The following is a 12,600-nucleotide window of genomic DNA, read 5'->3' as shown; positions in this document are numbered from 1 at the left end:
CCCGTTTGACAATTCAGATTGTAAGTAATGCTCTCGTTGCTAAGTAGTCATTGATTTTAATAATGGCTATTGACTAAATAAAACTGCTACAAACAAATGGAGTCCACGTATTTACCTATTTGTATGGATGATAGGGGACAGTCTAGAATTACAGTTAGAAAAGAGAAAATAGTTTAAGTTTCTACCATTCATAAAATCAAGAAACATTTCCAGTTGCATTTATTTTGTTTCTCACAGACACAGCGTTGAACACTAAAAGCATGCTTTTTGATTGCTAGATGCGATTTTTTTCACGAAACATGTGAAGACTGAAATTTATTTCTTTGGGAATGAATTGAGTTGCCTGATTACTCCGGTACATTTAATTTCCTATTTTCTTGTAATCTTTATTTTCCTTTTAATCTGGCTCACTGGCTCCGGAAATTTGACAAATCAGCGAGTAAGTAACATTTACGTTACTTAATAGTTATTAGTTACGATGATGGTATCTATTGGATTTTAATTATATGAAGCAAGTTGATTATCAACAAGTGAAATACGCGCAGAACCTGTCTTCCTTTCCATAACTGATAATTGAGTTTTATTTATGAATTGTAGTTGGTGTGCTAATGTGCCTTCTCTCTCTGTAAAATTCCTAATCGTAATAAAAATAATTGTTCTCAAGGCGACATTTGGAGCGACTGCAGAATACCCTTCCACTCACGCTTGTTATAAGTGGACTGCTCCCGCGGTCCGCAGTCCCGTTGTCGTTGAATGAAATTTGTTATAGGGCAAGGAGTAGGATGAACTGCCACCGCGGTCCGCAGTCCCGTAGTCGATGAATGAAATGTGTTCAGATGGGCAAGGAGTACTATAAACTGCCACCGCGGTACGTATTCTTGTTGTCTTTGAATGAAATTTGTTAAAGGGCAAGGAGTAGGATGAAATGCCACCGCGGTCCGCAGTCACAGAGTCGATGAATAAAATTTGCGCAGAAAAATATAAACAAAAGGATACTAAATTGATGCCACGAAATTAGCCCGAATTGTTAAAGCCTTTTTAAAAGGATAATAGCCTATCCGCCCAAAAGTCGCAAGTTATTCCATCAATAGCCTTTTTACTCTCATCGGACAAAGGCGGAACGCGTGCGAGCGGCTCTCGGAAATGCATTTTGTGAGCCCTCGTGGTAAAAATGCCAGCGACTACCCCCATTTAAGAAAGGCAAACTCTCTTCCGTTGTCATTGTGAAGTTTTAATGGCGTTCCGCAGTCCTGTAGTCTATGAAAGAAATTTGTCTAACTCTTCTAAGATGCTTAAACGTAATGATTATTTTTAGCTGAGGGAAAACCAAAACCCTAAAAAGAAGATAAAACCCTAACACTGGATGAAATAATGGATTTGAACAAATTTGGCTCTAGGTCAAATATGAGACAAATCTGACTTTACATTTTTGTCCTGGTCGCAAAGACTTCAAATGGGTGACAAATATGTTATCGTATTTGTCCGTGATAAATGCAGGACAAATATTGTTTAAATATGAAGCCATATTTCATTCAAGGACAAATATTAGACAAAACAGTCAAATGTGTTCAACATCATACGAACCCTATTTTACCCCACGGAGACGTTTTTTTTCACTCGCGTCCCCCGTTGGGTGATCTATTCAGTTCCCCTACTTTGCATCTCTAAGGAGATCACTAAGATTTGGGCATTTTTTGTCTGGATCAAAAGTGTGACTTTTATTAAAACAAACTAAATATTGGTAGAGGCTCGTACAAGGAATTGCGTGACTTGATCGGTGCAAGCCATACAGTTGCTTGAACTGACTGTTAACTTCTGCGGTACTGTTCGTATTTTATTAGTAAAAACCCAAGCCAATGTCCCCCATTAGCCTGTCGAAAAGAAGAGAAATGTCATTGTGTTAAAAGTAAATAAAAAAGATAGAACAAGGGATAGGGACAGGGCTAAATCTGCACTGAGGTATTCCTCATGATCCTCAAAACTATCGTAGGATTCCAAGCAGTGTACTTCAGAATCTCTCTCGACGTCGCTAGCCCTATTGTCACTTTCAGAGGCAATTTCGAGATGTCTCGATCGGTACCTCGACTGAAAAAGTCATCACAGTGACTGCAGTAATAACTCTTTTTCCCTCCTTTTCGAATCGAGAAAAGATATTGAGCTAACAAATGACGAGAACTGACGAGCATTACAGTAACATTTGCCGCTGCACTCCGGTCCGCAAAAAAAATATGCAAATTTTCGGAAGTGCATGCGCAGGTAATCCCTAAGGGCCCTCGCGCGACGCTTTGTGTAATTCGAATTCTTGGACATTAACATAATCGGCGGGATTTCGAACGTCACTTCAAATTTAAAGCGTCTTTCGTCCAAGTGTCACGTCTTCGTTGAAGCAAGCCTTTAACCAAAAGTTACTCCGCAGTTTTGTAATATGTCTCACAGAAACAGATCGAGCAATGCAGGGATTGATTTTGACGAGCTTTCCGAGTCACCGCTAACGTCTGGGCACTTTCACCGTCGAACGGTAAGCTTTTACGTGTATTAATTAAACGTGGGTCAGTAAGACAGGTCAGCAATTCACTCGTTTTGTTCTTTGAATATTTAGACAACTCCAGGGACAACTGCAGTCGTTCCTCGAGCGCAAGACCGTCCGCGGATTTCCATCGAGAGATCTCGATCTGAAAATCATATCCGTCGTGATTTGCAGCTTGACAGTAATGGTGATTCAGAAGAGACCTCGCCAGTTTATCAGCCAGTCGCCTCCACTCTCTTGCCTTCAATTGTGCCATCTTCCTCCTCATGGAGGAGCCGATCAACTCCAGCCACCACGCCACTGTCTCATGTAAACTCTCGAGCGAGTTGTTCCGACCACGAAGGGCAGTTTGACGCACTTCAGTGAAAACTTGTTCTTACAGAAAAAATTGACAACTTACAAGGCCAACAGTCAGCACCCGCAGTGGCAGCAAAAAAAGGAAAAGTGAAAACCTTCCACGAGATATGATGGTGAGTACAGTATTTTGGTTATTTGAACTTTGAGACGTCACGGTGTTGATAACAGCTTGTTGATAACAGCTTCTTGATAACACTTTGTTGCTGATTTCATGCACATAGCCATCATAACAATAGGCGGTCATTTTGTTTTTAAAGGATGAAATTTATTGTTGAGTTATTGTAGTATGTAGTTTTAAAGGAGCTATGTCATGATATTTTAAGCCATTTTGCTGATGTACAAAAGTTACTTTCAAATTGAGTTTTCTAAGTTAGAAAAACACCAAAGAGGTAACAATAAACCAAAAAGGAACAAGGATGGTTAAACTTGGGCAAGATTGAGAATGGCAGACTTGAAAAACTTGGCCAAATTTTTAAGATGCGCTGTCTGTGATGTAAGCTGGGTTTTTTGTACATGTATGTTGGGAAAGTTCCAGAAGCTCTGGGATTTCGCTGTTTCGTGATCGTCCCAGATTTTGCCAATTTATGTTTTCATATGTTGGGAATGATTGCAGAAATCTGGCCGCCATCAGGTAAATAGAAGCACTCCCGATTTATCCCCGACCATCTCAGATGATCAGGGATATGTATGATTTTATGTTTTCATAAAGCCCTGGTGAAATGGTGCATGATAGTCGAACTGTCATAGGTAAGTTGGGAGAATGAGAAATGCTGTGGGAATATGAGCCATTGGCCAGTGTTTAGCAAGTTTTTTGGTTCTTCCAAACTTCTACCGAACAATATATGTCTTGAGTGTTTCTATTAATTTGAGTTACAGAATACATCAACCCAAGTACTTAAAAGCTTAACATCATTTTGCTTTTCAGGTTTAATGATCACACCAACCTTGAGGTTACCCAAGCAATCGAAAGAGGTGTCAGAGCAACATCAGCTTTCAAAGAGGCTGATCCTGTTATATTAGAGTGTAAGTATAGATTAATTTTCTATAATTATGACTATAATATTTGGTGGCTTAATAGCTGGCACATTGGACTGTGGATCAGACTTTTGGGTTTGAGCATTGGCCTGGACCAGTGTGTTGTATTGTGTGTTCTTGGGCAAGACACTTTACTTCCATAGTTCCTCTCTAGCCTTTAACTGAAACCAGCTGTGACCGAGGCAGGTTCTGATGTTGTTATTTGAACAAAGAGACAGACTTATAGCCACAATAAAATTTATTTATACAGGAAAGTACAAAAGAAATAATACTGATAAAAAGCAAGGGTGATTGCAAGCAAATCCTCAGTAAAATAGGTCACTAACTTGAGGTTACATGTACTGGAGTTACTTTTTTTGTGACCAAAGGTTCTGAGCTTGTAAGTGCTGCTCTTGACACTCTGAACTGCTGAGTTAAACTAACTAACTGTACTTCTTTTATAAGGAATCGAACAATAGCAGGAAATCCTCTAAAATTTTGGAAGTAAGGTGTGATCATTCTAAAGGAAATTTAGCTGCAAATCCTGTGTTTAGGATGATTTGGTTATCATAGGAAATAGTTAGGTGTGATGGTGCGACTTAAAGGAAATTTATGATGCAAATCCTGTGTGTATGGTAATTTGATTATCACAGGAAATAGTTTTTGAAGATGTAATTCTAAAATTATAACAAAAATATTGCAATGTCATGCACGATTGTGAGCCTGGTCACACAGCTATTCTGCTAAGTTTATCCATTGATGATATGATTGACTAAGAACGTGAAAATTAAGGTGTTTGCATTAATTTGTATGTACTTTGGTCACTTTTGAAGATTCTTTTGTTGGGTCCATTTATCCAATATCAAACAAGGAAAATGAGCGCAACATTCAGACATTTTTAGTAATACTATTTTTCAGAGGTATTTTTATTTTATTCTGGACAATGATCAAGATTTGTGATATAATCTTTGAATTGCTTTTGTCACAGGTGCCTTAAAGATTTACTTTAAAACCCTCAAGGCCAAAATCAGTGGAGTTTTTAACCCACATGAGGAATGAGGGATTGCCCCAAGTGGCAAACAAGCAGGATGAAAGAGTAATAAACTCTAGGAGGAATCAAAGGGGTCACAACGTGAGTGAATGATGGTGTACCTATCCTAAACAGAAATGACTAAAAATTTTTATCACGTGACCAATTATTTTTTTGTTTTGACCAGATGTGTTGTCACTTGCATCAGTTTCAAAACTTTAGTGTCAACAACACTATAAGGAAAGTAATTAGCTATTGTGGTGATTGTTGTAAAAAAAATTTGAATTTTATAGCTTGATAGTTAATTTTGTAGCCAAAAATAAAGCCTCAGATGCTTACAGTCAAACTGGGTATTCTTTTTATTGCAAACTTGCAAACTTTTGCCTCGTCATTGGTAATTGATTGACAGCTTGAGTCGAGCAAGTTTCAACCTGTACAAGTAAGTTGCAACTTTTGCTATCAAATTTGCTCAAGCAAGTTTCCAAGTTCCCGTTTTCATTTTGCGGTATAAAACAAGGTAATACCAGCTCTGTTTCAAAGAAACAGAGTAAATTCAGTTAGCCATCGCCTGCCTGTTTATCAAGAGACTGCGAGAAATAAGTGACGGACTTAGTTAAATTAGCAAAACCAGGAATCGTGCTTCAAAATTAAAAGTGTAAGCCATAACCTTGAAGGACAGATTTGAATTTTTATGGAAAATTCACAGTTTGGCAATTTGGAGCTAAGTCTGTCACTAATTCATTGCAGTCTGTTGATTAACAGCAAATATTAGGCAATATCATTCTGTTTATTTGAAACTTAGTTTGTCTTACCTGACTTTATATGTCTAAATGAAAACCAGGGCTTGAGAACTTACTCAGCAAATTCAAATTGAAAGACTCAACCTGCTCACATAGGTTGCAACTTGCTGGACTCAGACTGTCATCAAATACCAATGTTGAGGTAGAAGTTTGCAAGGTTGCCATCAAAAGAACATCTGGTTAACATTTGACTATAGAAATTTATAGTCAAACTGGTTGCCTCCTGATGGGAACTCTAGAATATTGCATTGTGATGCGAAAATATTGATTGACAGCTTGCTGAATGCAACTTGCAACTTTCACTTCAAATTTGCTAGAATAGTTTGTGAATTATTTTCAAGTTCCATTTTCCCATATAAAACAAGCAAATTGCTGATCTGTTTCTAAGAAACAAAATAAAATTGCTCGATTTTTCCCTGTTTATCAACGTAACAGACTGCAAGAATATAGCATTCAAATTGCCATTGTCAGGAAATCACACTTCAAAAGTAGTCATGTGAAATATGACTTTTTTAGTTAAATTCCTATGAAGTGAGTCTGTTGCTAATTTCATGCAGCAAACTTTCAATCAATACTGGAACATTGCAACACAACGCTGATGAGTTCCTGTTAAAAAAAATTACCAGCAGTTTGACAGTAATTTGTAGGATTAGCTGTGTTGGTGATGTGATCAAATACTAATTGGTATGTTGCGATGATGTTGGGTCTTTTAATGCCTCATAAAAAGAGAACCTACTGTATTGAAACTGATAGGGCAGGCAGTACCTGAGTAGGAGTTTTTTGGAAGTAACTCCTCTTTATGAATTATAACACACTAAGTACAGTTCATGTGAAAATGTTTTATCGAGATTGTCCAGGAAAGTGTACAGGGGCTGATTAAATACATTTATTTATTAAATGCTAATTTCCTTTAACAGAAATGGTTTTGTTTGTACATAAAGGAGAAATGTTAGATAAATTTTCCATTTACTATACATTTATGTGTGTTGATTTTAGTCAGAAGTGTGGGTGTGAGATGACTGGATGTGAGAGGATTGAATTAATCAAAGTAAATGCGATTTCCATTTTAAACTGCCACTGAAACAATGAAATTTCTGATGTTTTATTGAATGCAGTGTATTATTGGGTACTTGCAACCCTAATACTGAAATAACATGTGGAAAAAGCAATTTTGTGTAAATTGACAACAGGGTCAATGGAGGGGAAGAGAATTTTGGATTATTCCATGACAAAGATGATATTTGCCCTACATTTGTCCTGAATTTGTTCTTACAGATGTCATCTTTAACGCATTTGTCCTTGTTTAGAGCAGGACAAATCATGATATTTAACTCAGATTAATACCACATTTGTCCATATTTACACCCAAAAGCTAGTGCACAATTATCCTGTTTATCTTTAGGACAAATGTCATATTTGTCTTCAAGTCAAATACTGACAAATATGACAAACATCACATTTGAACCACATTTGGACTGCATTTGTCTGACGTCAAATCTGATTTTTCGCCCAGTGTAACCATAAAAAGAAGCTAATCGTTAACCCTTATAACTATTCTAAGTTGCTTAACCCTGGTCAGTATTCTTAGTGGACATGAGTAATAACCTAATTCGATTTGACAACACGGGTAAGCTATAGATTTTTAATGAAGGCTTAAGAGAAAGCTACCTAATTAGTGGTGTCGTCAACGCGCTGCAAAACTAAGAGCAATGCTTCATTTCAAACATCAGCGATAAATTTGACTTTATTTAAATTACATCGTACATTATTGAAAAAAAAGGAGATTTGTTGGATGAACTAACCTAAATTTAAAAGCACCTAAGTTGGAAAATATTCTAAAAGGAGTGGGAAAGTGACAGGCTTAAATGAATTTACATGCTTGGCGAGTTAAAAAACTTCTTAGGCACGGTCAGACACCAGAAGTTGATGAAAACGTTTGTTAAAATTACTGAAGGAAGTTATTTGACTGAAGATAATTAACTATTGGCTGAGTAATGTCTCTATGTATTGGTTTAGCCAAAGCAATATGAAACTCAGTACTTGTTACTGGTGCTGTGGTCGGATACGGGTCTGGTTTTGACTTCACAAACACTTTGCTTGTAGCTCTAGCTCGTGGAACACGGAATTGTACTATTCTTCCAAACCCATCCGCCTGCAAGGACTCTCTGGCGCGCTCGTACTCTGCCTCAGCGATTGTTGGAGATAATCTCTTTCCATGCTTAAAGGCTTTGTACGTTACTGCCGGTCCAGGTGACAAAGGGATGCTCTCCTCGACTGAATCGCTCGTTGGTTGTTCGATCGTTTTATCTCAAAACGAATTAATGATTTCTTTGGGGAACTGGAGGAGAATAAAAGGGAGTTACACAAGAATTAAGGCATGTAAGAAAAGGATTGAATTGGGAAGAAAAACATAAACGAGTATTTTACAATGAGTGCTTTATTGGTAAAATTCAGTTACCGTAGCCAAAGACTTTCGACGGAGGGCATTCCTTTCTAATGAAGGCAAAATGCGACTTAATAGTAAAATATGTTGCTTTAAAATAAACTTCTGTTGCTTTACCTGACATAAGATTCCCTTCTGAGTCTCAAGATGGTTAACGAAGACTGAGGCATTCTCCAGTGTTGACTTGCTTATTTTGGTTGGAGGTTCCGTGGAAGGGACGCCAGCGAGCAGTTCGGCTATGACGTGATTGAAGACGTGTAGGGCTGTAGCTAGGCGGGGGATAAGTTCTGGTGTCTTGGATTTTGGAGGCACTGTGCCGTCTTGAATTGCTTCATTTACCTCTGCGACAAACATGTCAAGGTTTTCTCGCCTAATGGCGATTGCGTCGTCCTCAAAGGTGTAAACTGTATTGTTGGCAATATTATTAATAGTCAGAAAGATTTCCTCGAAATCGCTCATGACTTCGGTTGATAGGTAGTCTTTAGCAGCCTCCATTTCGGAAAGCGTAGGCCTTAAAGCTAGAGGAGTTGCAAATAAAACTCGGTCGATTAAACCGTGGCCATGGTCCATCTTTGCGATGAGCTTGGCGGCGTTTAACAATTGTGTTGAGCCAAGGATGGTGAAAGCAGTGTTAGGCGGTATTAGTCTCGTGTCTTCCGTTGAGTAGTGATAGGAAGAGCGCTCACCAGAGAACAGTTTGCAGAGTAGCTGGACGTCTCCTATGGCGTTGTCCTCGTCTGACTTCATCAATTTGTTGATTCTGTCAAACACCTCCGGAGATAATAGAATGGCTTTCTTGTTCTTGGCCAGATGCTTCACCAGACCTGACGAAGTTGTTTTACTGAGTACAGTTGAGGTTAGGTCTGAAGCTTCTAGGGAATCTTGGGCTGCGTGCTGTATCGCAGACGATTTTCCTGTTGTAGAAACATAAAGTCTTGTTTATGAAAAGGGCCCTTAAAAATAAGAGTTTAGTTAGAATTAGCAAGAGGTTTGCAAGACTAACCAAATACGATCTAACCCATGTAAGCCGTTGCCGAACGGAGGAAAAAGATAAGAAATTTTTGGTTAAGGCATCGTAAAACCAAATATACATATTTTATACTCACCAGTCCCTGGATATCCAACAAATATGGTGAACAGGTTAAGAGGCTGCCTGTGGGTGGTAATGACTTCAACGCGGGAGTCGTTGCATGGGAGGATAAAGGCTGTTGTAGTAAGCAAAGTGGGAATAAAATAGCTTTCTGAGCTTCCAACCGATACAGCCTTATTTTTAACAAAACGGTGTATTTCGTTGTCAGTGAAGAGCTTGCTGTAAGGAAATTGTATAGAATTCAATCGTCGCTGTAAATTCACCCATGTCTGTTCGTTTTGCTTGTAAAGCTTGGAAACGGTATACATTCTTGAAGGGATTACCACGAGTATAACTAGAATATCATATCCTTAGCTTACTACAGTGAACTCAGAAATAGGTTAGCATGACTGGAATAACGTGAGCTGTTGTTTGAGACGCCGGCACTAAGATTTATGCTAGTGGTATTGTTCTGGCGAGTAATTGAATGCAATTTTCGTTTGTTCATTTTTAAGAGTAGCTAAGTCTCTGAAATTAAAATTTAAGGAATTAAAAGAATTTTGTTCTCACATTTAATAAGATATCATATCCTTAGGACAAACAAAAGGAGGCGGTTGTTTTGATTGAAAAGGTAGTTTACTGAGACATGTTTACAAGTGTGTATAGGATCGAAAAACCCCAGCAATCCAGCAGTGGCACACAAACTCCACCTGAAGCCCAAAAACAAGACAAGGAGAGGCAATGTGGCAAGCCAAAGGGAAGTTATGTGCGAGATGAGAGAAAGCAGAAGAAATGGCGTTACGATGACTTGATTGTTTTACTAAACGATAAAGATAGACACTCAGTGGTTAATGGGGGAAGGTTTGCTGGCCAAATCTCGATTATGTTCTATTTGTGGAGGCTAAATGAACCTTGTTAATTGCGATGACTGCTTTTGTAAATATAGTAAAAAGTTTTCCACGATTAGCTTGCGCCTCCTCGGAATAAGTATGTAAGGTTTAATTTGAAATGTGTGTAATTATTATTAATAGTTCGCATAAATGCGTGGCAATGACTGTATTTAATAGTTCGCTTCGCTGTTTGTTAATCGGTAGTTACTATTAATTAAATTTCATAGAAACAGAATTTGAAAGAAAATTAATCGATATTTCTTTATTTTGGTTGAGGGGTTGATGCGCTCGATTCGCAACGCGCGGCGATGACTGTATTTAATGATGCGGTCGGTTTAGCAAAAGACTTGCCACTGCGGACTGCGGGGACAGCATTATTAAAGACCACTGCGGGACTGCGGTGGCAATTTCTCAAGTGAGACATTTTTGTGGCCGGGTATTCTGCAATCTAGCCCGACATTTTCTAACCAGGTCAGATCTTTTGTTCAGTAAGTTGACATTACGACTGCTTAAGGTACATTAGACAAACCGACAGTGGTTTAGCGTAGTCTGTACTCTTATCGACAACAATATTCATCCTCACAGTGGTCAAAAATGTTGTGGACTCTCCAAGCGCAGCCGATTGGTCGACAACAAATATCGACGTCGAATAAAGGAGTTATTTGAGTGCGTGTCACGTTGACACGCACTCAAAGCGAAGATTATTCTAGATAAGCCCAAAGAGAAAGGCACACAAACTTACTCAAGAATGTTTGTTTACGTCGGCACGCAATCGGAAGAGTTTGGGTGCAAGCATGTTTTCCATTTATCTTCGTCCACGCTTCTACGTAAAATAAAACGCTTGCAATATGCGAGCATGATTCAGCTAGCCCGGCCTTACAACCTATGCAATGAGCGGATAAAATTGTCCCCTCCTTTTCTGCTATAATCCAGATAGGGATCAAAGAGTCATTCATTCTCTGCTAATGTCTCACCTTGGCTAACACAACAAATTTGTTTGCGATTATGTGGCCTTTTACACTCGTTATAAATCCCGAAACCATCTGATTGTTGGCTTCCAGGCTTCGGAAAGCTTTAAACTGTTGTTGCGTGTAGAAGCTCGTCTCCAAAACCAGATATAAAAGGAGATCTGTAGATTCAACTGGAGGGAAGCAGTCTGGTTGAAAATTCTTACTCTAAATAAGGACGGGATGGATCCCAATCGCCGAAATTTTTTCCAAATAACGCTGCCTCACTTGTGGTTCTAGCTTCTTGGCGTACTCAGAAAGAGGAGGATGGATAATGATATCAGTATTGGCACTTAATTTTGCTTCCGTTGCTGTAGTATTCATTTTTACAGGCAGAAATTTTTGAAGTGCTTATTATTTGCATATATAATTTTACCCTGGGTTGTACACAAATATGGCGACCGGATATGATGTAACGTCACGTGAAAACGATCTATAATTCTGATTTCGTAGAATACTCCTCAGTCTGATGACCGCTTAGTAGGTGAGACTTAAGTCTTCTAAAATCGATATTTTCCTGAAGGTATCTATCAGATCACTTTAGGACAAGTGAAACAACCTACGCAGAGTATATTCAGCCACTTAAAAAAGTAGAATATCATTCGCGCACAACAGTTTTAGTGTGTGTTATCATTTGCCTTTTCAGTTTGGGATCATTAACCTTTGTACACGTTAAATCTCTTACTAACCCAAAAATGAATTCGCACAATGCGGTGAAAGAAAACAAATGTACTATTAAGTATCGGTGTGTTGTCTTAGTACATGTGCAATTATTTTGTATGGAACACTTAAACTGAACTAACAATTTATTTTGTCGTTCTTTCCTCATTAAAATTATGGTTTATGGACATTTTAGCGGGTAAGAAAATATTTTAATTCAGAAATCGTGTTTCAAGCAAAACGCTAAAAAATTAACAATTTGACAACACTTCCCGAAGCATTTCTGTTTATTTTACTTTTCAAAGTAGTTCGCGATTCATGTCAATTTTGGTCGAATAAAACAATTTGACTTTCTTAGCTTTGCAAGGTACATTAAGTTTTGTTTCGCTTGTAAGTCAGTAACTATTTGTTGCTATCATCATTATCTCTTTTCCTTTCTTTTTCTTCCTTTTTTCGCGGTAAAATGTCGCTTCATCTTTTGTTAAGGAAATTTAATCGTTTTTGCATGTCTCTAAATGGTTCACTTATCCGAAAACAGGAGTTCATAACTCGGAGCGTTACATTGCTCTTTGTTTCTGTTTGAAATCTCTTGTGTCCGCAAGAAATTATGATATAAGTACAAAAATATGTTCAAATACAAAAGTTAATTTGCATTGATGGTTTGTATTGTAAACCGGCTTTAAAATGACACAACATTCAAGTTTAATTATGTCCTTTTTCTATTTTATCTGGTCACCAACGTGTCATTGACAAAACAGGTCGTAAGTATCTTTTTCTTTTTTTTTTTTTTTAATACTTCTTAT

The 12,600-nt window shown here is 38.0% G+C and overlaps 1 protein-coding gene and 1 pseudogene across 3 annotated transcripts; one reads left to right on the top strand and one right to left on the bottom strand.

Moving 5' to 3' along the window:
- The first annotated feature begins 2,078 nt into the window (after positions 1-2,078).
- Positions 2,079-7,438, top strand: LOC148731268 (uncharacterized). 2 transcript variants are annotated; one of them, XM_088760413.1, is made up of 5 exons: positions 2,079-2,518; positions 2,600-2,997; positions 3,810-3,907; positions 4,887-5,030; positions 7,131-7,438. In XM_088760413.1, exons 1-2 carry the CDS (start codon positions 2,426-2,428, stop codon positions 2,891-2,893), a joined length of 387 nt encoding a protein of 128 aa, XP_088616539.1. In that variant the 5' UTR covers positions 2,079-2,425; the 3' UTR covers positions 2,894-2,997; positions 3,810-3,907; positions 4,887-5,030; positions 7,131-7,438. The 2 variants fall into 2 exon arrangements, with proteins under 2 accessions (XP_088616539.1, XP_088616538.1); XM_088760412.1 differs by lacking the exon at positions 7,131-7,438 and having other exon boundaries at positions 4,887-6,702.
- Positions 7,439-7,652: 214 nt separating this feature from the next.
- LOC148731267 (uncharacterized) lies at positions 7,653-9,287 on the bottom strand (annotated as a pseudogene). Its single transcript, XR_016001301.1, has 2 exons — positions 8,289-9,287; positions 7,653-8,066 (listed from the first exon to the last, which is right to left on the bottom strand). The product of XR_016001301.1 is annotated as an uncharacterized LOC148731267 (transcript).
- Between the last annotated feature and the right edge of the window lie 3,313 nt (positions 9,288-12,600).

This window comes from Stylophora pistillata, chromosome 5 (genome assembly GCF_964205215.1).
Source record: "Stylophora pistillata chromosome 5, jaStyPist1.2, whole genome shotgun sequence".
In the NCBI taxonomy this organism is placed as follows: domain Eukaryota; kingdom Metazoa; phylum Cnidaria; class Anthozoa; order Scleractinia; family Pocilloporidae; genus Stylophora; species Stylophora pistillata.
The sequence above is the reverse complement of the archived record's forward strand: the minus strand, read 5'-3'. Positions and strand labels throughout refer to the sequence as shown.

Coding starts and splice junctions, on each gene's coding strand:
- LOC148731268 (XM_088760413.1), top strand. CDS start 2,426: ATGTCTCACAGAAACAGATCGAGCAATGCAGGGATTGATTTTGACGAG. Junction 2,519..2,599: donor GGCACTTTCACCGTCGAACG/GTAAGCTTTTAC, acceptor TTGAATATTTAG/ACAACTCCAGGGACAACTGC.